The sequence below is a fragment of the Nomascus leucogenys genome, chromosome 17 (genome assembly GCF_006542625.1).
Source record: "Nomascus leucogenys isolate Asia chromosome 17, Asia_NLE_v1, whole genome shotgun sequence".
NCBI lineage: Eukaryota > Metazoa > Chordata > Mammalia > Primates > Hylobatidae > Nomascus > Nomascus leucogenys.
The window spans coordinates 19,165,072-19,190,708 of record NC_044397.1 but is presented as its reverse complement, the minus strand read 5'-3'; the positions used below and the strand labels follow the sequence as shown (position 1 = coordinate 19,190,708).

At 38.2% G+C, this 25,637-nt stretch overlaps 1 protein-coding gene across 12 annotated transcripts in view; it reads left to right on the top strand.

The window, feature by feature from the left end:
* The window catches only part of PKP4 (plakophilin 4), a 228,263-nt gene that overhangs the window by 168,918 nt on the left and 33,708 nt on the right, over positions 1-25,637 (top strand). For 10 of the 12 annotated variants that reach the window (XM_012496517.2, XM_003266146.3, XM_030797014.1 and 7 more), the window contains 5 exons: positions 2,842-3,391; positions 9,722-9,910; positions 12,030-12,249; positions 18,539-18,671; positions 20,394-20,607. In XM_012496517.2, coding sequence (XP_012351971.1) covers positions 2,842-3,391; positions 9,722-9,910; positions 12,030-12,249; positions 18,539-18,671; positions 20,394-20,607 — 1,306 coding nt within the window. The remainder of the gene's footprint in view (positions 1-2,841; positions 3,392-9,721; positions 9,911-12,029; positions 12,250-18,538; positions 18,672-20,393; positions 20,608-25,637) is intronic. The other 2 variants (XM_012496518.2, XM_030797013.1) reach the window with 2 other exon arrangements.

The following is a 25,637-nucleotide window of genomic DNA, read 5'->3' as shown; positions in this document are numbered from 1 at the left end:
GTTTGGCATGAGGAGAAGAGTCTAAGGGGAATGTAAGAGGGTTGAATAGAATGTTTTAAAATATGCTATAAAAAGCTGTAGAGGGCAGGGTGCTATTCCCACACCTGCATAAAATGGGATCTGCCTATTCTAACCACAGATTATTACCATCATCACCGAAATTATTCTCTAAAACTACATTTCTTTTCTTTTACTAGAATATAGATATTCCTGCTTAAAGAAAGTTATTGTATAGAAACATATCCATTCTGTTAAGTTAGGGTTCTCTAACTTGATAGCAAAAAATATATATTGCATGTGTATTTATAAAAACTCTTTAGCTCCTTTCTCATTACCACTGTACTCACATCAGTCCACCAACATGTCCCAGGATTCAGAGAGGCAGTAGGAGTCCTGCATGGTGGTAACCAGTGAGGATAACTATCTGTGCCAGGACCCCAAAACCCCAGTGCTTGCTTTGGAGCTGAAAAGTAGCAAGATAATCAAATAAGTTAGGAGGACACTGTGCTGCTTCTACTGCAATACAGGAAGCTCTACAGGTACACAGCAATGGATCACGGTTCCCAGTGCCCACAGAGAAACATAATACAACTTTGGCACTTTTGCTCAGCAATTCAGGAGAAATTTCAAAGTCATTTAAAACATGTTTGTATTAAACACAAATATAGCACATGAACTTTTCAAGCTAAAATGGGAAATCTTGTACATGTGGCAAGCGACTTCAGGCTGCACCCCCAGTCCTCAGCTTATATATTTACTCCTTTGCTGTTGGGGATGCTTTGATGGAAAAGTTTGAGAAGCTCTGGACTAAATGCTAATGGGAGTTCATCTGCTGAGGTGAATTACTATGTCAGCAAGTCTGAAATCACACTTTTCAACAGCAGTTACCTTATATCTATATAAATTTTATTTCCCTTAGTAGTGATCATGTAAACACTTTTTTCTTTAAGAGTAAGTTGATTTTCTCACTAGAGCTAAAGAATTGTTTGCAAGGGGGCGTCTGAGACTTAATTTGCATGTAGTCTAGGCAACACATTTTCTAGTTGTCTGGACCAACTATCACTTCATTTTGGTAGTTGCAAGTCATGTGGGATTTTCTTTGCATTTTGTTAGCACTATTACCACCCAATCATGCTTTTTTGTTTGTTTGTTTTTTTCTTAATTAATAGAGACAAGGTCTCACTCTGTCACCCAGGCTGGAGTGCAATATGGCACAATCATAGCTCACTATAGTCTCAATCCCCTGGGCTCAAGCGATCTTCCTGACTCAGCCTCCTGGAGTAGCTAAGACTGCAGGCACATGCCACCATGCCCAGCTAATTTTTTTGTTTGTTTTTTGTAGAGACTGGGCCTCACTATGTTGTCCTGGCTGGTGTCGAGCTCCTGGCCTTAAGCATTCCTCCCTCCTCAGTCTCCCAATGTGTTGGGATTATAGGTGTCAGCTACCACACCCAGTCCCAATCATGCTTGTTAACTTTCTAGCTGTCTACTAATTTTTAAGCCCCATCTTTTTTGCCTTGTTGTTTGTTTACCATCCTCTTTCCTCCCCATGTCTTCTCCACTGCTGTTGCCTTCCCAAAACTGTTGAACTTGAACACACAGTGAGGTCTCACTGCAAGTGTTTCAGCCAGCCCAGTTGCATGCGACACCTGAAGGCAGAGCAGACATCCTCATATGACCTCTAAGGGTGTACAAAGCCCTCATCTGATCCCTGCTTCTTTCCTTACCTCCCCAACTAAAAGTGGATGTGGGTTGATGACAACTAGACTCTAGCAGCCACTAAGGAGGTAACAGAACAGCCTGGTCCTGGTCTTCTAACCTGGAGCCCTAATGTCTTTATTTCTCAGTCGGGTCTCCTTTTTCCCATACATGTTTCCCTTGGGCCCCTTCTCCAGCCCAGCCATTCCTTTTTATTGTTGCACAGCATCAAAAACAGTGTCCAGCACCTACTGTAATTGCAGGAATCAACAGATTCATAGTAGGATCAGCCATGGCAGAAATGTTCACTTTCCATCCTGGTCTTTTCCAGCTGTCTAGGCCAAGAACCCAAAAGAGGCTTTGACCATTCCTCCTGCTGGAATAGATTTTGGGGTGCCTTTTTTGCATCTCTTTAAATCCACCAACTGAAGCTAAGAACTCATAGATCAGAAGAGGTAAAATAAATGGCTAAAGTGTGGAGAAGCTATGCTTGAGCTAAAGGAATCAACCAATTTGCCTAAAGCACCTGTGTAGCCAAGCTGTTCCCTGAAGTAAATTCACAGTGGAGAGCGCCAGACCCACACTTGATCCAAATGTTCATTTATTCCACAATGAAAGAACATGTTCCTTTTGTTAATGGGACCAACCCATAAAGAAAAACAATGATAAATATTCCAGTAGCTACATTTAGACTGATATATTCAAATTATATTCAAATTTTTGTTTTACGTAAATGCATTGCCTTGGCCAAATTTGAAGTAAGTATATTGTTCTGGTGTCCCTTCACACTCATGAATTACGTGTAACACTTAGAATAAAACATTTTATGTGCTGTGAAAAACGCATAGGCAATAGTTAAAAATGTAAAGATAAAAAAGGAGTATTAAATGTCTTCAGATCTCTTTTTACGGGTTAATTTTAGCATTTGGTTTAAACCACCAAAAAAAAAAAAAGTAAAACAACTAAAGCACCGTGAGGAAAAATTAATGTCTGGCTCAAAGCGTAAAGAGGAAAAGAATCTTAGACGCTTAAAATAAATAGTGGATTCACATTCTGTAGTGAGCTATGTGTATTTCTTTTGTAATGGCAATGAACACAAAACCCTGGATAAACCCATTCTCTTTTTTCCCCCCCTTTCATCAGCCATCAGTAGCCAATCGGGCCATGAGAAGAGTTAGTTCAGTTCCATCTAGAGCACAGTCTCCTTCTTATGTTATCAGCACAGGCGTGTCTCCTTCAAGGGGGTCGCTGAGAACTTCTCTGGGTAGTGGATTTGGCTCTCCGTCAGTGACCGACCCCCGACCTCTGAACCCCAGTGCATATTCCTCCACCACATTACCTGCTGCGCGGGCAGCCTCTCCGTACTCACAGAGACCCGCCTCCCCAACAGCTATACGGCGGATTGGGTCAGTCACCTCCCGGCAGACCTCCAATCCCAACGGACCAACCCCTCAATACCAAACCACCGCCAGAGTGGGGTCCCCACTGACCCTCACGGATGCACAGACTCGAGTAGCTTCCCCATCCCAAGGCCAGGTGGGGTCGTCGTCCCCCAAACGCTCAGGGATGACCGCCGTACCACAGCATCTGGGACCTTCACTGCAAAGGACTGTTCATGACATGGAGCAATTCGGACAGCAGCAGTATGACATTTATGAGAGGATGGTTCCACCCAGGCCAGACAGCCTGACAGGTGCGTACAAGGTGACAGTGCTACATAAAACCCAGTGAGGAAATCTATTTAACTAAAGCTGAAACAAAGAATGCAAAGGTGGAAAAGGCTCATTCATGTTTTTAATCTCAGAATTTAAACTATAAACTTAAGGTTAACTTGTCTTTCAGACTCTGTAATTCTTAATACATGAAATTATATACATTTATATCAATAGAATCCTTTTGCAATGGATACAACTCTTATTGTAATATTTTCCCCCTAAATGTTAGGGTTTAAAATGTACTTTTTTTGCATTTCAGAAGTATTAGTTGGAATTCTAAGCAGTTCACTAATTTTTTTTAATGAAATGTTTTTTACCAGCCTACCCCTAAACATACCCTAAAGTTATGTTAAAAGGTGGTATCAGAATATCTGTTTAAATGTTTAAATTTTTTCTTTAGAAATACTTTGGTAGTATAGACTAGAATATGAATTTTATCCCCTACTTGATTTTGGCATTTTAATGGTAAATGCACAAATCGCTTATAAATTACTTTTACATGCCACTCCTATTAAAGCAGAAAGACACCGGGTCCCTGATACAGCTATTCCAACTTCAGAGTTTTTTGTGGAGGGTTTCCCACATGGTGTAAAGAGTTGCTTATTTTAAATAAAATGCAATTTAACTTTAGTGTTTTAGATTATATTTTAAAAGTAACATACAGAACGGTAAAAATTAAAACTATATGGGAAAATATTGAAATAAGTGAAAGCCTTTTACCCTCACCCAGTCCCATCACAGTTGATATGACTTTCAGAATGTTTCTTTGCATTTACAAATATACACAATCCATGCAAATCTGCACACACATTGTGTTTTCTACTGATAGAATTCTATCATTTAGATCTTCTATACTTTGTTCTTTTCACTGTGTCTTAAGAGCTCTACCTCATTCTTAATAGATGCATGGGACCCATTTTTTATAGATATATCGTAATTTATTTGTCATTTTCCTACTAATGGACAGTTAGGTTGTTTGTTATGTTTAGCTATTAGAGATGATGTAGTATATACATTGTTCTTCCTGCATATTTCACATAAGTACTAGGGTAACTGGGATCCAGTAGAATTGCTGCATCAAAATATGTGTGTATTTTTACTTTGAGAGATATTACTTAGAATTGCCTTCTAAGAAGGTTACACACGGATTTATATTTCTGCCAGTAGTTTGAGTGCCTGTTTCTCTATACCTTGTCTACACTGCACTAGTGCTGCATATTCCAAATTTTTCATCTTTGCCAATCTGATAGGTAAAAAGCTGTACCTCATTGTTTTTAAGGGCTTTTATTGAGTTATGACTGAGGTTGAAGATTTCATCTGTTCATCAACGGCTTTATTTCATTTTGTTAGACTACAAGTTCAAGTCTTTTGTCTATTTTTATAATTCGTGAAAGCTTTTTTTTTACTAGAGATAAGCTAGCACCTCGTAATATGCTTCTCAAGTATTTTTTCCATTTTGTCACTTGTCTTTTTATTTCATTTTGGTTTTTTTTAATTTACAAAACTGGTTAACATTCTTACATAGTAAAATTAGTATCTTTTTTGTGTCTTCTAAGAAAGTTTAAGCCTTTTTGAGATTTTTCTGATTGAATAATTTTGCCTGGAGAATTTATATTGAACTTGGTTTTTGAGCTCAAAGAAATTCTTAGTGGAGAAACCACCTCTTTTTCATTCATCCATCCAAGAAGTGTGCTTGGCTTAGATATTTTCTGAAATGCCTCTGAAAAGTATGCAGCAAAATGATGTAGGAATCATTTATGAAGTTCTACCTCCCAAGGAAATCTTAGAAAATAAATAGTTCTGAGGACTTCCATATTCCCCCGTGTGTATAGAACAGCTATGCAGAAATCTCTGCTTGTAAGAGAGTAAAGAGGAGACTGGAGGAAGGAAGCCAGCACATAAATTATTGTCTCCATATTTAACCCTAAGAGGGCTCATTTCCTCTGGTTTAAAGAGTCTGTTTCTCTGACAATGCAGGTAAAATTAGACTTTATGTTTTGGGGGGGAAATATATATAATGTCTATTTTTTAGGCCTAGCCTCTCAGTGATTTTTTTCTAGAAATACTGCAGTGTTCTCAAGAAGTAAAGTGTTCTTGATTTCAAAGGACTAATAGCCTGCTAATTGATAAGCCTAAAGCAATGTTTTGTACTAAATTCAGGGACTTGGGTATTTGGTGATCATAATTTAAATGATACAAACTACAGAAATATATATATACTCTAAAATGCTCATTTCAGAATAATTATAGCATGTCAAGAAAACTTTTGAGGAGATAAAGAATCGACCTTTGAAAGATAAATTTATGTTTATTTCTAATGCCATAAAAATAAAGATTTTGAATCACATGGAATCACTATAATAATAGCTAAACTAATATGTTTGTGGAATTGCAAATAGAAAGTATTGGTTGGATAAATAATGCAGTGGCGTATCAGTGTTTTCCATTATTTGGAAGGGGAAGTAATGTTATTAAAAATTAATCTGTGGAAATGCTTCTGAAAAAATTATTTTTTATTTATTTTTATTTTTATTTATTTATTTATTTATTTTTTTGAGACGGAGTTTCCCTCTGTCACCAGGCTGGAGTACAGTGGCGTGCTCTCAGCTCACTGCAACTTCCACCTCCCGGGTTCAAGCGATTCTCCTGCCTCAGCCTCCCGAGTAGCTGGGACTACAGGCACCCGCCACCATGCCCGGCTAATTTTTGTATTTTTAATAGAGACGGGGTTTCACCATGTTGGCCAGGATGGTCTCGATCTCTTGACCTCATGATCTGCCCACCTCAGCCTCCCAAAGTGCTGGGATTACAGGCGTGAGCCACCACACCCAGCCCTGAAAAAATTATTTCTAATACCAACTATAGAACATAATTACTTGAATTCCAGTTTCAATAATAGTAAATTATAGTGAGCTCTCTACACATATTCATTTCACTTAATCTACAGAGGCTATTTACTGTAATTTTTAAAAATGCTAATCTATAGGACTGTGTACATGTGTTTTTAAACACATGAGCAGGTAAACAAAAATAGTAGTGAACATTATTATGTTATTCAGAAGGATTCTTAATATCAAGAAAGTGCTACATCCCACTAAAGTTCTAAGTCTTTTATTTCCCATTATAGCCTATCACATAATAGTAATTCCAATTTACTAATGATCCTATAACGAGTGAACATCTGCTGGTTACTTTCTATATTTCTAAATGCAAAAAGCTCATTTTGTTACCTTTCTCATGAAATCATAGTCCGTGCTTACAAAACCTTTGAGATTGCGTGGATTCCAGTGAAGAATCCAGCCAGATACTTATCAAATGAGAATATAACATTGTAATCGTGATGCAGAATGCTTTGTCTTATTTCACATCCCTGTGCAGTAGTGGGAGCATGAGGACTCAACCGATGTCAGAAGCATCCAGTCTTCGGCTTGGCTCTGTCCAAGTGTAAATGATCCTCAGTGTCTCGCACTGAGTCGTTAGTGTCTGTGGCTCTGTTGGGTGTTACAATAGCACCTCATAATGATAAGATTATTGAGGACTAGGTACATTCACCTGTCTGCTTTATGTCACTGTTAACAAAAACTATGCACTTTTGTCTAAGGTATTCATGGGCTCCATAAAGAAACAGAACTTAGACTGTGCTAAAAATGATAATAATACTGAGAAATTGGCCAGTGCCTAAAAAGCTGAAATCCTCAAAAGGGAATTTTGCGATAGCAATCACAGTCTCATCTTTAAAGTTGGTTTGCATGACCCCCTCCTTGGTGTGCTTACCTTCCTCTTTAGCCTGGTGTTTGTGGAGGGCTCTGTGGAGTTCAGACTTTTCCTCACCACATGCCATTGCTCCATGAGGGATAGCTGTGTCCAGTATTGGGTGTATAATGACAGAACACTGACCTGTGCTTTCCTGTCAGCTCAGCAAGGAAGTAGCTCTCCAATGGGGACAAATCATATTTCCTTTTGGACTCTGTTTCCTCAGTTTTGAAATGAGGTTTGACTGGATAATCTCCCAGTTATAAGATTGTATAAACCTGTGGTCTTCGTTGTAGCAAGAGGGGAGCCAGTAGCTAAAACCCACATTGATTAGTTTCTTTCCATGTCACATTGCTGGCCAGGGTAGGTAATAATCATTCACTTCAGAAGCTTTATGCATGCGTTAACTTTCTTGCCTCTCCTCACTAAGTAACATACAATTAGCACTCATATTCAGGCCCGTTTGCTCTTAGTTGTGATTTGATGAACTGAACTAACAGGAAGGGAGCAATCTTTTTTTTTTTTTTGAGACGGAGTCCCACTCTGTCGCCCAGGCTGCAGTGCAGTGGCGCGATCTCGGCTCAGTGCAACCTCCCCCTCCCAGATTGAAGCAGTTCTCTGCCTCAGCCTCCCAGGTTCAAGCAGTTCTCTGCCCAGCCTCAGCTGGGATTACAGGTGCCTGCCACCATGCCTGGCTAATTTTTGTATTTTTAGTAGAGTCAGGATTTCACCACCTTGGCCAGGCTTGTCTTGAACTCCTGACCTTGTGATCTACCTGCCTCAGCCTCCCAAAGTGCTGGAATTACAGGCATGAGCCACCGTGCCCGGCCAATCTTACCTTTTTATAGTTACTTACTTTGTTAATGATTTGCCATTTTTTTTAAAAGCAAATATATGCTGACTGGCTTCAGATATGTTTGTGCTTTCTCTTACATTTGGGATATACCCTTAATTGATATTTTTACAAGTGACAGACTTTACTTACCAATAATGGAAGTCACAAACTTCTGAGCATCATAATATAGAAAATATTCAGTCTTTTTAAGAAAATGAAATGTTTGGGTTTGAAGTATACCTGTTTATCATGAGTCCCCTGTGTAAACATTAGTTATTAGCAGTTTGAATCAAAATATTTAAAATGATTTAATGTTCATGTACTACTAACTTTGTATTTTTTCTTTATACTAGAAAGAAGGTAAACAAGAATCTGGTATGTGAGTTCTTATAAAAACAGTTTTTGGGTTTGATTTTTTTTCTTAAAGGAAAAACAATGATAAATAGTATTTCATAGTAATATTAGTTCACCGATAATATTACAAAACCTATAGCACAAAACTTCCAGTGTTTTTCTTTAAAAATTATATGTGAGTTAATAGACATTTCAAAACAGCTTTTAAACATCAGCCTTTACCAAGTACATTATGTAGGCGTTCTCTTAGATGTTGGGATTCAAAGAGGTGGGAGATGGTGGGCCTTGCACCTGGAGAGAAGCTGATTGTCCACTAAATGAGACTGGCAAGTCCACAGGGTAGGAAGAGAGCAGCATAAACCACTGCTTGTATAAAGCTTTTAAAGTGAAAATGATATAATAATAGGTCATTCTCTGTTTGATCACCATCATAAAATAGCTTACTGGAGGATGAATCTCAGTGTATCAAATCATTTAATTTTTTGTTATTTTTCTTAAAAAACCTACTTTCATCCTGCTGCCAAGAGAAAGTGTTTGTTTGTTTGTTTGTTTGTTTGTTTTTGAGATGGAGTCTCGCTCTGTTGCCCAGGCTGGAGTGCAGTGGCGCGTTCTTGGTTCACTGCAAGCTCTGCCTCCCGGGTTCACGCCATTCTCCTGCCTCAGCCTCCCGAGTAGCTAGAACTACAGGTGCCCGCCACCATGCCCGGCTAATTTTTTTTTTTTTTTGTATTTTTAGTAGAGACGGGATTTCACCGTGTTAGCCAAGTTGATCTCGATCTCCTGACCTCGTGATCCACCCGCCTCGGCCTCCCAAAGTGCTGGGATTACAGGCGTCAGCCACCGCGCCCGGCCGAGAAAGTTGTATTTAAAAAAAATGTATATGGAGTCCTTTTCACATGTGGCATTTCTCTTTGGTAAAACTTACTAGTTTTAGTGTTTAGACTTAACACTTGGTCCTATTGGTTAGGATTTTCTTAGTATATATCTACGTATGTATATATGTATTTATTTATTTTGAGACAGGGCCTCACCTGGTCACCCAGGCTGGAGTGCAGTGGTGTGATCATGGCTCACTGCAGCCTCAATGTTCTGGGTTCAAGCAATCTTCCAGTCTCAGCCTCCTGAGTAGCTGGGATCACAGACATACACCACCACACCCAACTAATTTTTTTTGTAATTATTTTTTGTAGAGATGGGGTCTCACTGTGTTCCCAGACTGGTCTCAAATTTCTGGGCTCAAGCCATTCTCCCACCTCTGCCTCCCAAAGTGCTGGGATTGCAGGGGTTAGGATTTTAATTAGTGTTTATGTTTTTAACCTCACTGTGATCGTCTCAGTTTTTAATGATGTAATTTTTGTGCCTCTAGGCTTACGGAGTTCCTATGCTAGTCAGCATAGTCAGCTTGGGCAAGACCTTCGTTCCGCCGTGTCTCCCGACTTGCACATTACTCCTATATATGAGGGGAGGACCTATTACAGCCCAGTGTACCGCAGCCCAAACCATGGAACTGTGGAGCTCCAAGGATCGCAGACGGCGTTGTATCGCACAGGTTCAGGTGGGCCTCAACTCTGTTTACTGGTTTCCTGATTTCATAGACCCCACAGTAGAAGCGTTTTATTGAGATTGGGTTCCCTGTTAGAAGGAAATCATATTGCCCATTTGGTTGTCAGGCAGCTGTGACAGCAGATCAATAAGCAATAAAACAGGTTCATTTAGTACCTATTTATAGGTGATATATTTTTACCTTAATACATTCTCATCAATGAACATAGTGATTATACTGTTAATTCAGGAATAAGTTTGTAAAACTGTAAATCTGACTCTCCTCGGGTTAGATGCATATTCAGTGTCAGAAGGAAAGCCTTGTTGGAATATTTCTTTGTAATTCTTTTGCCGAACAAGTTTTTGGAGAAAATCCATACATGAGTTACTTGGCCATCTTTGATTTAGCAAGCATGAAGCCCAAGTGTATTTGGCATTACTCCTTTTTTAATGTTGCATGTTCTCTGAATAGTTAAATGTAGATTGTGAAATAGATACCCCTTGTAATGGACTCAAACTGGGACAGGATTCAATAGCGACATTTATAAAAGCAGGTAGCTGGAGCATCCTTGTACCTCCAGTCCTCATGTTTATGCCACACCATCAAGGCTCATAGAGCAGGTGCTGTGGCCCGTGGTGTTGTGAGCTGCCAGGTCGTGCTGCACGGCTAGCTCATGGAGTCTCAAGACTACCTTTTTCTTTTTAATAAGTATCACAGATTTATTAACATGCTTACAAATGAACCCTAGGTAGCAATAATAACCCCTCAAAGGTGCAACTCTAGAACACCAGAATGGAGAAGACTGTATTTGAATTTGTTCTTTGCAGGAAACTGACAGTTTGATCCACTGAGGGATTTACCTTCTAATAAAATGTACCATTTCTAACAGATGTTAATAAAGAAATATTTCGCTTTTCCTTATGTCTGTAAATTGAGGAATTCCTTTTATAAGACTAAGAAATATATATTGTTTAAAATCTTTTTAATGGCCAGAAGATATGTACACAGTTACTGGAGGGATACCCACTGCAATAATTAGTAAAGTCATTTTAAATACAGTGTAGAGTATCTTTGTAATAGCATCATACAGTAATTTAGGGGAGTAGCTGTAGAATACTTTGATATATCAATCTTCTTTCCCTCTTGTGAAGTAGATTTTCCGTGTTATTATAATCCACAGGTCTAGAAATAAAATGTATAGTAGTCTCTCTATATCCATGGGGAATACGTTCCAAAACCGTCAGTGGATACCTGAAATGGCAGATGGTACTGAACCCTGTATATACTATGTATTTTCCTATACATTCATTCATGTGATACAGTTTAATTTATAAATCAGGCACAGTAAGAGATTAACAACAATAACAAATAATGAAATAGGACAATTAAGTAAAATAAGGGTTGTTTAAACACAAGCACTGCAGTACTGAGACAATAGATCTAATAGTCAAGACAGCTGTTAAGTGACTAACAGACTAGTAGCATCTATAGCATGGGTACACTGGACAAAGGGATTATTCATGTCCCAGTGGGATCACAGCTGAATGGCACAGATTTCATCATGTTACTTAGAATGGTGTGCAATTTAAAACTTATGAATTACTTATTTCTGGAATTTTCCATTTGATATTTTTGGACAATTGACCACGGGTAACTGAAACCATGGAAAGCAAAACCAAAAGATAAGGATGGACTACTGTAGAATAAAATAAGTAACCTGGGTACACAAAGTGTTAAAATTTTGATGGTTTTAATTACTTACAAATTTGAATAAATATCTTGTATTTACCACTAGAATGAAATTAATAAATTTTGCTATTTTATCATTTATCTCTAAGATTCTTGTATTTCTCTCAGTTTTGTTACTGAACCTCAATGAACATACTATATAAGCAGATTTGTAGTTTCACTTTTGCTGTTTCTTGCTAATAAAATTAACAAAATATTTATGGACATTAAAAACTTAAGTACCCTTTTTAGCACTAATAAGGTAGAATTTTAAAATCTAAAAGTAAGCGATTTATATAATTGCCAAAAAATATAGTCCTTAAAATCAAAAATGTTTTACCTTTTATTAAAGTGTGATCTCATGGAGAACATACTAATCTTTTTCAAAATGTTGACTTTCTAGTAGGTATTGGAAATCTACAAAGGACATCCAGCCAACGAAGTACCCTTACATACCAAAGAAATAATTATGCTCTGAACACAACAGCTACCTACGCGGAGCCTTACAGGCCTATACAATACCGAGTGCAAGAGTGCAATTATAATAGGCTTCAGCATGCAGTGCCGGCTGATGATGGTACCACAAGATCCCCATCAATAGACAGCATTCAGAAGGACCCCAGGCGAGTACCAGTTAGGAGTCTCTAGAAGGCTACAGTATTGCAGGAGTCAACCAGTTCCTCCATTTTGACTTTTTTAAGTTGCTAAGTCTATTGTACTATCATTAATTCCATATGTATTAATACTTCCAATTGTATTCCAGCTATATAGGTCATTGAGGTTAATTTCATTTTAAAGATAGATTCCTTCTTTCCATCCTTTCATAATAAGTTAGAGAAGGCACAGATCCGTGGGATTATCTGCAGCATTCATCGCTGAAATATTTCATCAAGACAACTACCTGGAATAGCCTCTTAGAATTAAACAAGGCTTTGAAAGATCAGTTTTCCCTTTGTCCTTATCCTGACCGACTTCTTGGATAACAGCTTCAAAAAATGGATTTGATTATTACAAACTAGAGAAAGACCCGTGTTGTATATGTTTTGAATCATAGTGGTCAACAATATATAACGCTTTTATTAACCAGGTCCTTTGAAAACACTTTCTGACATTTAGGAGAAGATAGTCTTTATAAGAAAATCTATCTAATAAGCAAAAAGTATTTGGCAAATCATAGACGTTACCTCCTTCTGATTTTGTTTGGCCCTGTAGACAGCATTTTTTATTAAGATAATATGAGTCATTTAATACTTGATTGATGTTGAAAAACTGACCTTGTCCTTAAAGCCATTTAAAATATTCAGGAAATAAAGATATTTTGAAACTGAAAGAATTTTCATTTGTTAAAGAGTGAAATTGTTGCTAAATTTTAAGCAGCTTTAGTGTTATTTTAAGGCGTGTATGCAAGATTTCATTCACTCTTCGCCCACAAATAGTTGCTTCACTGGAAAATTGTTATAATTATCAATTCATTTTTAGCAACCTACCAACTTGTTTTAATGAATGTGAATTAAAATGATGAGTGAGGTTTTGGTCATTAAAACAAAATGACTAAAGATACTTTAAAGTTGAGTGGGAAATCCACTGCTTCACTAAAACCACTTCACTTATTCACTTCTATTCCTGAAATTCTTTAAGCTATATGAATGCATTTGGTTCTGCTACTCCTGGTTTGCCACCTTTTTGTCATTTTTAAGGAGTTTCAAAAATAACTTGTCTAATAACACTTACAGCTTGTCAGAGATACTCTTACTGATTTTGTTTTTTCAAATCCTCAAAATGACAAAGGCCTAAGGCACCCAAATAGATGCAGAAATTCCCAAAAGGGTTTTGAATTGTAGGTAATTTAGACCATCCCTTGGCTGGACCTGAAGAGAAAATAATAGCTACCTAGAAAGGCAGTGAAGTGTGATGAGAATTTTCGAGTTTAATATGTGTCCCTGAAGACTTCAGTTTTGACCTCTAATATGAGTTGATTCACTATAAACAAGGACTTCATGTATGATAATATACCTCAGCTATTCATAGTGTGATAATTTCATAGTCTAATGCATAAAACTGATGGCTAGCTTTGATTATGTGAAACTTTACTGATAATGCATTTCATAAGGTGAATAAGTGATTATATTGGTAGGTGCATTTATTCTAGCTGAAACTGGAATTCAGGTGACTTTGAAGTTTGAATATTTAAACCATAATTAAAAGCTCATGACAACTGTTAATTTTTAGTTTTGAAAATAGCAATTTGAAGTAATAGTTTTATTCACTTGTAAACCTTTATTATTAATGCTACATTACAGTTGGCCTGAAAAATTCTCTTTAAGACTGAGGAAGTTACTGATCTTTACTGTATAGAAGAAAATCTGTGAGTTTTTTTTATAGTTGTCTACTTGGAAACCAAATTTATTAATAACATCAATGATGCTTCTGAAAGGAGTAACATAAAAGACTTCCTGTGTATTCACGTTTCCATCTCAACTCATTTCCCTTTGGCCTAAAGAACTTCCTTTAGCCTTTCTTATCTTGCATTTCTGCTTGTAACAAATTCTCTCAGCTTTAGTTTATCTGAAAATATTTCGCTTGTTTTTTTAAAGGATTTTTTTTGCTAGATATACAATTCAGGATTTACAGGTGCGGATTTTTTTCTTTCAGTATTTTAAAAGATGTCATTCATTGTCTTCAGACCTCCGTTGTTTCTGTTGATAAGGCAGACATCATGTGCATTCTTCTCATTATGTAATGTGTCTTTTCTTTGGCTGCTTTTCAGATTTTTCTCTAGCTTTCAGCTGTTTTATTCTGGTGAGCCTAAGTATAATTTTCTTTGCATTTAACCTGCTTGGGGTTCACTGAGATTCTTGGAATGTAGGTTGATGTTTTTGTCAAAATTGGGAAATTTTCAGCCCTTAATTCTTTAAGTTTTTTTTTCTGCCCCAAACTCTCTTTTCTCCTTCTAGGACTTGGATTAAACACATAAGATCACTTTATTATTTCACAGATTACTGAATCTGTCTTCATTTTTTAAATCTTTTTTCCCTGTATTCTTGTAATCAAAAATTTTTATTGATGCCTTCAAATTTAGTGTTCTTTGTCCTATAGACTACAATCTATTGTGAAGCCCTTGCAAATTTGTTTTTATTTCCAATCCTTGAATTTGGTTCCCTTTATATATTCCATGTTCCTATGAGATTCTCCATCTCTTCACTCCTTATATACATCTTTTTCTTTAAGTCTTTGAATACATTTATCATAACCATTTAAAATTTTTCCTCTGATAATTTCAACATCTGGGGTGTCTCTGGGTCTGTTTCTATTGGTTGCCTTTTTTACATATTTATAAGTCATATGTTTCTGTTTCTTCTCATGTTTAGTCATTTTAAATTATATGCTGACTGTTGTAGATGATACATTATAGGGAATCTGGATTAAGTTGTCTCTTGTTAGGGTGCTGAGTTTTGTTGTGGCAGAGAACTAAATTACTGGCAGATCCTTTCAATCCCATCAAGATTGGTTTTGTTTATTGTTAGGTCTAGTTCATATTTCTTTTAAGCCTTAGAACATGGTCCTTACCCCTAAAACTTGGCCTTTGTGGAGTCTTGACTAAATTCCCGAGGTGTTCAGTGAGGTCTGCACTCTGACTAGGCTGGGAGTCTGCATCACCTGGTACCTGTTCAGCATTGAGTCGTGCAGCAGCCACTCTCCACCAGACCTGTTCATGTGCCCTACAGCCCAGGGTACAACTAAGGACTTGCGGATAGTCCACACACAAACCCGGAGAATCACCTCTGATTAGCTCCCTTGTCTCCAGTACTCTGCCTTGCACATTCTAACCACTTTGGCACCCACAAATTCCACTCGCTCCCTGCCTCAGCTCACTAAATCCCTCACATACTGCTTGGCCTCAGCTTCCTGTGTCTTGGTCCAGAAAGTGCCCCCAGGCAGAAAGCCAGGTAAACGTGGGACTCGTTGATGTTTCCCTCCTCTCAAGGATTATATTCTTGTGTTGCCTGTTGTCGAGGGTCTAAAAACAGTTTTCTCCTACATTTAGCTAAATTCACTTTTATAATTGTTTATGGTGGGAGGGCGAAATCCAGTACGAGTTACTCTATCATGGCTGGAAACAGAAGTCTGGGCTTAGGTTTTACTGAAGCAAATCCTGGCAGGCATTGATGCCGTCCAGCCAGCCTACAAATTGATAGCAGTTTTTCCAGGGTAAATTTCTACTGAATTTTCATCAAGGTTGGAGTTGAAGCCAAGCAAGCCTAATTGCCCAGCTCTGACAGGAGCCCACCCTCGGGGCTCTCTGGCCCTCATGGCACCGGGGATGTCAGGAAATGACCCTCAGTGTCCCATTTAAAGAGGACAAAAATGTGTATTTGTAATGATCGTGAGTCATCAAAGAAAGAGTAAATCACACTCCTTGCACTCTGTTAATTACAACAGAGATTTACATAATAGGCTTTAGACAGATTTTCATGAGAAACGATTGATACAGTTTCAATATATAAAAGGAAAACTATTTGTTACCAGGAATTCATCTATTTAGAATAGCTCATTTTTTAGGGATGATGAATATTAATAAAACATCTGTATCAGAAGTAAAAATATATAAAATATTTTAGTATTCATCATCATGTTTAATCATCACAACCAACCAGTGAAGATTGAAATATTAGTTTCATTGATCCTGTTTTACAGTTGAGGAAACTGAACCTCCAAATAATTAATTGGTTTTCAAAATCACACAGAAATGGAAGGACCCAAGACTGAAACCCAGGCAATCTAACTCCATATTCTGTGTTTTTTCTGCTGTTATCCTGCCTCCCTTGGCATTTGCTGTATTCTTAATGTCTGTTAATGACGTCATCATCCAGCCTGTTCACCAAGCCAGAAACTCCATCTCACACCTGACTTCAGTTTTTAGATCATTTGGCTGCTGTGTAAAGAATGGATTGGGGGCGCAGGTGATAATATTAGAAGCAGAGAGAACATATAGGAAACTGTTAGACTCTTCTGGGCAAAATGGAGAAAATGAATGGATTTGGTATATGTTAAATATTTTGTAGATAGTCAACAGAACTTGCTGATGGATTCCGTGAGGGAAGATGAGGAAAAGAGAGAAATCAAAGAGAAGTCTGTTTCGTTTCAAGCAGATGTGTAGATTCCTGTGCGGATAGTGGGTAGTCTGCATGACACCCATCTTTTTGTATTCTAGGGCATTCTTTCCTTGGCACCAGAGTTATCATCTGTATAAATGTGACCATGTCACATCCTCTCACTCTCCTGCTTCACAGCCTTCATTCCTTATGTGTAGGCACACATATAGACCACCTGGGTTTCACTAACCTCCATCACTAATTACTAATCCTGAGTTCCTTATCTGTATCTAATGTTATTTTGATAGTGCTTACCTCATGAGGCAACAGTAAAGGTAAATGAGATAATGAAGGTAAAGTTCTTGGCACAAAGCCTGATATAAGTAAACTCAATAAAGGATAACTCGTGTTATTGTTATTAAGACTAAACTTTTTAGTTTGGCATAGAAGACCCTGTAAATAGAATCATGTCTTACCAATATTTGTATCTCCAGCACCATAGCACAGTAAGCATTCACTAACTGAATGTGTGAGGTGTGTGTGTGTGTTTGCATGTGTGCACACAGGTGTGGGATGACATGCCCCTTTGCAGGGGTCTAACAAGTTAATACATGGAGCCGCCCCAGACCAAGAGAGACTCTAAGGCTTCAAAAACCAGGCAAGAGAAGTATCACTCGGTCATTAATTTTAAAGATAATTTTAAAGGTTTACTCAGTATGAATTCTTTTTTTTAATAAACAACTAACTTTATCCTGTAATCAGAGTCTGCATATTTGTTGTTCTGTGAGCCATTTTCTAACAATCTGCTCTTCACATAATATAAGCACAAACTCACATTTAACAAGAATTCCAAACAGTACACCAATCAGATGACATTAGAAAATCCTGAAAATGGATGTTAGCCGAAAAAAAGGAAAGTATAAAAGTATATATACATAGCATGATTATATATTCATTGTTCAAAAAAATGGTATAGCATAGTGTTGGAGGGCACAGACTCTGAAGGCAGGGTACCGCTTCGCTGTTTACAGCCACGTGGCCAGGTGCATGGCCTTTCTGCCTCAACTTCCGCATCTCTAAGGTTGCTGTAAGAATAAATTAATAAATATATATAAAATGCCTGGAATAGTGCCTGACACAGGATAGGGGTTTATGAAATATTAACTACTATTTAATAATCCAGTTTTATGGAAAAAATTCCAAACCCACACATGTGTGCACATTTGCACACATATATAGAAAAACAGGAAATGTCAGCAGTAATCCTGAATATAGGATGACTGTTCAAATACTTGTTTATAGTTTTCTGTGTTTCTGTGTTATAGTCAAGAGCAACCATAAGCATTGTTTCTTAAAAATCCTCAGGCCCACAATGTTTGTGATTTCTAGGCTGATGCCAGCTCTGTCTGTTCCCACCAGCCGTTCCTCTCCCTTCAGGCATGACGTCTCACTTCGCTAAAGTGCACGTGTTTACCTGAGCCTTGCACCTGCAGATTTCTTACACAGGTAGAAAGACATAAAATTAGAATCAGGCGGAGGAACACTAGAGTGGAAAAGTTACTTATATTAAGAATTTTCTTTGTTCCTCTGAATCTCTTTCTGTGCATCTGTGCGTCATGATTTCCTTAAGATCATAAGCATCTGGGCCTCTGCATATGTTCATCAGGGGGAAAAATTATTTAGGTATATACTTTTTAGGATTTTTGTAACTTCCCATTTTTGTCTCAGCTGAGCTTTTTTTCCTTATAACAAGTGTTTTTGTTCAGTGTATTTTTACAACATGGGCCTTCCTTTCTGAAGCCATGTTTTTCTCATGTAGGGAGTTTGCCTGGCGTGATCCTGAGTTGCCTGAGGTCATTCACATGCTTCAGCACCAGTTCCCATCTGTTCAGGCAAATGCAGCGGCCTACCTGCAGCACCTGTGCTTTGGCGACAACAAAGTGAAGATGGAGGTACAGGACATGGTGCCTGGGATGACTGGGGAAAACAATGCCTTTGCATTTAACAGCCACGTGCTTCTGTATTTAAGAAATTACCCAATGTAATTCAAGAGTCTTTTTAAAGGGATATTTTGATACCAGATACTCTTTCACTTAACTATGCATTTCAGTATCTCTCAGGAAAAACTAGAATACATATATTTCTTGGAGTGCTTTCAGCATTTTCAAATCGTATGTCTACTTCATCAGCTTATTTATAAAACCATGAAGCAAAAATCAATTTAACTTGCATTTAAAAAATATTTTCGGCCGGGCACAGTGGCTCATGCCTATAATCTCAGCACTTTGGGAGACAGAGGCTGGCAGATCACCTGAGGTCAGGAATTCAAGACCAGCCTGGCCAACATGGCGAAACCCCTTCTCTACTAAAAACACAAAAATTAGCTGGACATGGTGGTGCATGGCCTGTAATCCCTGCTACTCAGAAGGCTGAGGCAGGAGAATCACTTGAACCTGGGAGATGGAGGTTGCAGTGAGCCGAGATCAAGCCACTGCACTCCAGCCTAGGAGCAAGACTCTGTCTCAAGGAAAAAAAAAAAAAATTATTAGGTAAAAATTATAGTATTCATTGAACTAGTGAGCTAATGTGTTTTATGGGATTCTAGTCAAATTGGTGCCAACTATAAGTTATAGAGGATTATAACCATCACTAATGCTGAACATACATGAATATTTTATTTCAAGGTTTTTTCGGTATTTATAGAAACATAGCAAGTTATTGGTTATTGGCTATAATTCTATATAACATACAGATTCTTTCTTTAACGTTTCAAGCCTTCTTCTGACCCACTGTGTTATATAAAACTGAAGTGTTTTTCATCATTTTAATATGCAAAACAGCATGCCAGCTCCAGACCTAAAAATGAATGTAGTAAATAAAGCCCAGAAATACTCAAGTAATGTACTAATGAATTGACAAATGGAAGAAAATTTAAGGAGAGTAGCCTAGAGAACTCATTCTAGAAACTAAATAACTTAAGTCAAAAATTATTTCCTATATTGTCTCAAGCCCTGCAGATAGCTTTGCTATGTTTGTGTATTTGCACATTGCACTGCTGGAGTGAAAGCACAATTCTTGATGTGTGTTCTGAGGGTTGGAGGAGGACTGTGCCGCCTGCCGATGGACATTAAACCACTTAGATCTCCTGTCTCTTTTTTAAGCCATGAACCCAGGAAAAGTATCATCTAAGAGGTGTCCTTAGAATTCTATTTTTTTTTTGGAGGGGGAGGGACAGAGTCTCACTCTGTTGCCCAGGCTGGAGTGCAGTGGTACAATCTTGGCTCACTGCAACCTCCACCTCCAAGGTTCAAGCGATTCTTGTGCCTCAGCCTTCCAAGTAGTTGGGATTACAGATGTGTGCCTCGACACCCAGCTAAGTTTTTTCTATTTTTAGTAGAGACGGGGTTTCATCATGTTGGCCAGGCTGGTCTTGAACTCCTGACCTCAAGTGATCCGCCCGCCTTGGCCTCCCAATGTGCTGGGATTACAGGCATGAGCCACCGCGCCTGGCCTCTCCTTAGAATTTATAAAAGTTGTCTTACTTGGAATAAAAAGTAACCTTTGAAATGGTCTAGAGATAGCCACATCCTGTGATCTCTCCATAACAGACTTCTGTTTGATCACTGATTAATTGCATGTTACTTAGGCCTGGTACCTAATATTTTTCATTCTAGGTGTGTAGGTTAGGGGGAATCAAGCATCTCGTTGACCTTCTAGACCACAGAGTTTTGGAAGTTCAGAAGAATGCTTGTGGTGCCCTTCGAAACCTCGTTTTTGGCAAGTCTACAGATGAAAATAAAATAGCAATGAAGAACGTTGGTGGGATACCTGCCTTGTTGCGACTGTTGAGAAAATCTATTGATGCAGAAGTAAGGGAGCTTGTTACAGGTAGGTATAGAATGTGATCTTGTCCTAGAGGAAATGTTGAAAACAGTCAGAACTGTGCCCTTGTATAGTGGCACTATGGAAGAGTTGGAGGTTCCAGGTAATAGATAATGAGATACATATAGTGCTCACAACTATGAAGGCTGAGTATTATTTAGTCTAATGAGTCAGAAACTGTTTACAATGCGGTCATCTCTATTACTATAAGTTATTGTACTTATTAATTTGTAAATATCAGCTAACAGATGTCTTTTTCATGGAGGACTAAATACGACATTTTTTACATGTATTTCGTAGTAAATCTAGTTGTATTAAATAGACTCTCCTATATTATGAAAATAAAATATGCTTAATGGATTGGCAGTCTTTTATGTTAGCTCAGCTGGTGTCTGAGTGCCTGTTTGTATTCCCACATACTTTACTAGGCCCCAAGGATAGAAAGATGAATAAAACCCAGTGCCTGCGCTTAAGTCACCCTCAGATTAGTGAGGAACACAGGTGGTTTTGTGAGCATCAGGGAAATGTGCCAAGTCTCACTCAACTGAGGTTGCATTGGGCACAGAGGATGGATAACGAAGTTCCCTGGGTGACATGAAACTGAAGTTGGCTTAAAGGATGAGGAAGCATTGGCTGGATAGGCAGAGGTCTTTCTAGTTACAAACTCAGAAACAGCATGGGATATAGTTCTGGAGCTACCAACAAGAGGGGGCTGCTGTGTTAAAACTTAGTGAGGGCCAAGTGTGGTAGCTCACACCTGTAATCCCAACACTTTGGGAGACTGAGGCAAGAGGGTCACTTGAGGCCAGGAGTCCGAGACCAACCTGGGCAACACAGGGAGACCACATCTCTACAAAAAATAAAACTAAGTAGCTGGATGTGGTGGCACATGCCTGTGGTTCCAGGTACTTGGGAGTCTGAAGTAGGAGGATTACTTAAGCCCAGGAGGTTGAGGCTGCAGTGAGCCATGATCACACCACTGCACTCTAGCCTGGATGACAAGTGAGGCCCTGTTTCAAAAAAAAAAAAAGAAAGAAAGAAAACAAGGCCAGAGAGAGATACAGTCTTCATTTAGGGAACTTTTTTTTTTTTTAGAGGGAGTCTTACTCTGTCACCCAGGCTGGAATGCAATGGCATGATCTGAGCTCACTGCAACCTCTGGCTCCCGGGTTCAAGGGATTCTCTTGCCTCAGCCTCCTGAGTAACTGGGATTACACACACATGCCACCACACCCAGCTAATTTTTGTATTTTTAGTAGAGATGGAGTCTCACCATGTTGGCCAGACCGGTCTCCAACTTCTGACCTCAGGTGATCCGCCCACCTCAGCCTCTCAAAGTGCTGAGATTACAGGTGTGAGCCACTGTACCCGGCCCATTTAGGGAATTTTTATAAGGAACTTAATTGTGTCCCACATGCAGTAGGGACACTGGGGTATGGCATGGCCAGTTTAGGCCTTTAAATACCTTCTTCCAGCAGGCAGCAGGGTAGAGGATTGATATGAAGTGGGAGAGCCTGGGAGGCCTATGAATAGACCAACAGTCCAATGATAACAGCTTGAACTATTTCAATGATGAAAAGGAAGAGTGGGGTGGAGCAGTCAGAGAAATATTTTGTGGTCTAGGCATGATGGTCAGAAGTGGAGAGTGAGAGAGAGGGAGGAGTGAGTAATGCCTGGATGTTGCAGTGCTAGTGGCTGGATTCAAGGATACTTGAGATTGAGCTGGAAGAATGGCTCTGCAGGAGGACACTGATGACAGCATTGCTTGTAATAGATAATTCAGGGAAAATACTAAGAATTCATTGACAAAAGAATGGTTACATCAATGGCAGTACTCTCACACAGTGAAACCACATACAGCGGTTAAAATAAGCACGTTAGACTATACATAACAACATAGATACATACAGCTTTAGAAATACTTGCAGAATGATAACTACAGAGTAATACTATTTGAATAAAGTTTTTAAATATGTAGATTGATATGTATATATGCACATGCAAATAAAGCTAAAATTTCTAATTGGAATAATAAAAATAGATTCAGGATAGGGGTTACCTCTGTGAGGAGGAAGGAGGAAAATGGGACTGGGGGTTGTATTCCAGCTCTGTTTCTTTAGAGAAATCTGAAACACATAAGACAAAATGTTAATATTTGACAAGGCTGGCATACCTGGGTGTTTGTTTTATATTTTCTTTGCCTTTTTTTCATGCTTGAGGTATTTAATTTAAAATTTTAAAACAACATTTCTTCAAAATTAATTTCATTCCCCCCAGGTTTCCACTATGAAATCAAAGTTGTAGTTTCTGTAACACTTGGGAATGAATAAACTATCCTGCATCCAATATTTAAGGGGAATCAACTTTCTTATAAGATATTAATGTTCAAAATACAACATTAATATTCCCTTGTACTCTAAATAAAATACCAAAAGTAGAATATACTTTACAAATAATCACAAATCTGGAATGGACGATCTGCCTTCACGTATTTTGACTATTAATGCTTTAGCGCTTCTAAATTAGCACTCCCACTTTCTAAAATGCTTTTGAGGCATCTCACCAAAAAAAAAATTATAATTATTTTTGCTTACATGTACATGTAGCTATAAAATGAAAATTAGAGCAAGCTAAACAGAATTAAGAAAAAATAAAAATGTAGCTATGTTCATCCTAGAAGTCAACACAGTCACTGTGATTACGCCCACAAATTTACCCTGAGCCTGCTGTTAGGGAGGCATAGAGGAGACAGAATCATTTGCAGTACATGAGTGCTTTCCTGCTTTGTCTGATGTTTCTCTTCCCATCACTTTGAACTTCCTGTGTCATGTCCAGTTGTCTTCCCGTAGTAACACCATGCAGCCAGGAGGGCTGCAGACGATCGTGTGCGCTGCTCCCTGAAAGAGCAGTGGCGATCCAGGGACAAATAACATGGAAAACGCATCTTCTCCTCAAATTTAACTAGCCAGATTGATCATGACTTGATCCTTACATCCTTAATGTGGAGCTTTTTCCTGCTTTTCTGTCCTCTCCTAGGAGGAATGAGTCTTTTCTGAATTTCTGTTTGAGTTTTTTCCCTGGGAGAGACTATTACAGGGCCTTTCCTGAGCTGAGCTCAAGGAATTTGTAAGATTTAGTGTTAAACAGGAAGAAAAGTACATGATTATGTGCTCTTTTTTTCTTTACATTTAAAAATAAGTCAAAATTACTTTAAGTAGAGCCCGACTTTACTACCAAGGGCTTTTATGTACTAGGTTACCTGGAGCACACTCTGGAATTGAGTGCTAATTTAGATGCTTTCCTCCTTATTTTATTGAGAACATAAGATGTTTTAAGACATGGACCTTGGCCTTGAAAAGAGGATATAAGTGTTTTCTAATTCAAAAAGAGCTATTTTCCTAATAGATCATATCACTTCTAATGTAAAACTAAGAAGTACCTCTGATATTTCTCTTGAAAATATCTACCGGTAGCTTTTAGGCTATAAGAAACAATTTTTTGCCATGCTTATAGAGTAGGAGACATTAAGAATTGCTTTATAACTATATACTGTTACCACTAATCATTTATTTTGACATGTGGACTGATTATCAAATGTTTTCTTCAAAACATTGAAATGAGAGTGGTCAGTGGGTAAACACTTCATGCAATTGCCATAAGTAAAGTAGATTGGACCAGAAGACTTCAGAAATGAGTTTCCAGTTCAAAAAGCCAAATGGCAACTGTGTTTGATTTATACCTAAACATTGTCTAACTAACATGAAACAAGTCACAATATAAATCTAGCATAGTTTCTTTTTTTGTGTGTGTACATGTATTTATAGTCTAAGCTTTATACAGACAGCAAAATTGCTCACATTTCCCAGTCCTACAATTTAGTGGTACCAACCTTAACTGATGTTCAGTATTATTTTAAGGGTGATTGATCCTTGATTCATATTAAAGCATGAAAACATCAAGAGATGCTTGAACTCTTCTTTCTTCTTTCGTTAACTCTTCCTCACATCAAATGCTCAAGCTGTCTTTAATTGTAGAACCACAGGGTTGGGGGAGACCTCAGAACTCATTTTGTTCAATCATCCATCCAGTGCATGAATCTCCTGTACAGTTTCCACACAAAGTAGCCGCCATCACGTGCATGAACCCACAGTACAGGAAGCTCATTACCTGGTGGGGTTAAGTCTGGACAACAAAGTTATCCAGAAAGCAGCAAGAAGATACCTGATATAACTTGAAAAGGCAAAAACTACAGACCCTCAGGAGGTCATTTTTGCATAGGAATGGCCCTACAAAAAGACCAGTTCTGCCCTAGATCCAGCCACCAGCACTCCTAACCAAGGAAGTAAGCCCCCAGTCTGAACTGTCGTTAAAGCACGTCTGCTCCGAACTCAGGCTGTAAGGTGCTATGTGACCGTGTCACCCAGCATTCCCCATCAGGTGCCCATCTCCTATAAAGTCCCCTTTGAAAACAGAACATTAGCCTTAGATTTTAGTGTTCTGCTAGTATCATTCACAAATACCATGGCTAGCCTTGCACGGTGCTTGGCCTTTCTAGGTACGGTCCACACATTCCTAAGTGAAAATTATAGTCAACTTAGGATCATGAAATGTTAAAATACAGTGAACCATTGTGTTCCAAATATTATATAATTTGAAAAAACTACTATCCCCTTGAAACTAGGAATTCTTTGATTCTTAAGTAATTCAACCCAGTGATTAATCCAGTCTTTTTTTTCTAGTTCCCTTTGTTTCATTTTGGCAGTTTTTACTATACTTAAGTGGAGAAATTTTAGCTGTTTTTTATAAAGATGCCTTGCCTTTGCTTTAAACACAATAACTGCCCAGGGCCTATATTTTTGGCCACATCTTTGTTTTCAGAGGGAAAAAAGGATTTTTCTTCAAATGTATTTTCCCAAGACAATATGGCTGTCATTGTTAATTAAAATGGTTATCTAGTACGTAACATGATTCTTGTGTTTTTTTCATTGTGTTGAACATTTTCCAGTTGAAACCTAATGAGCTCTTCTTTTAGTAAG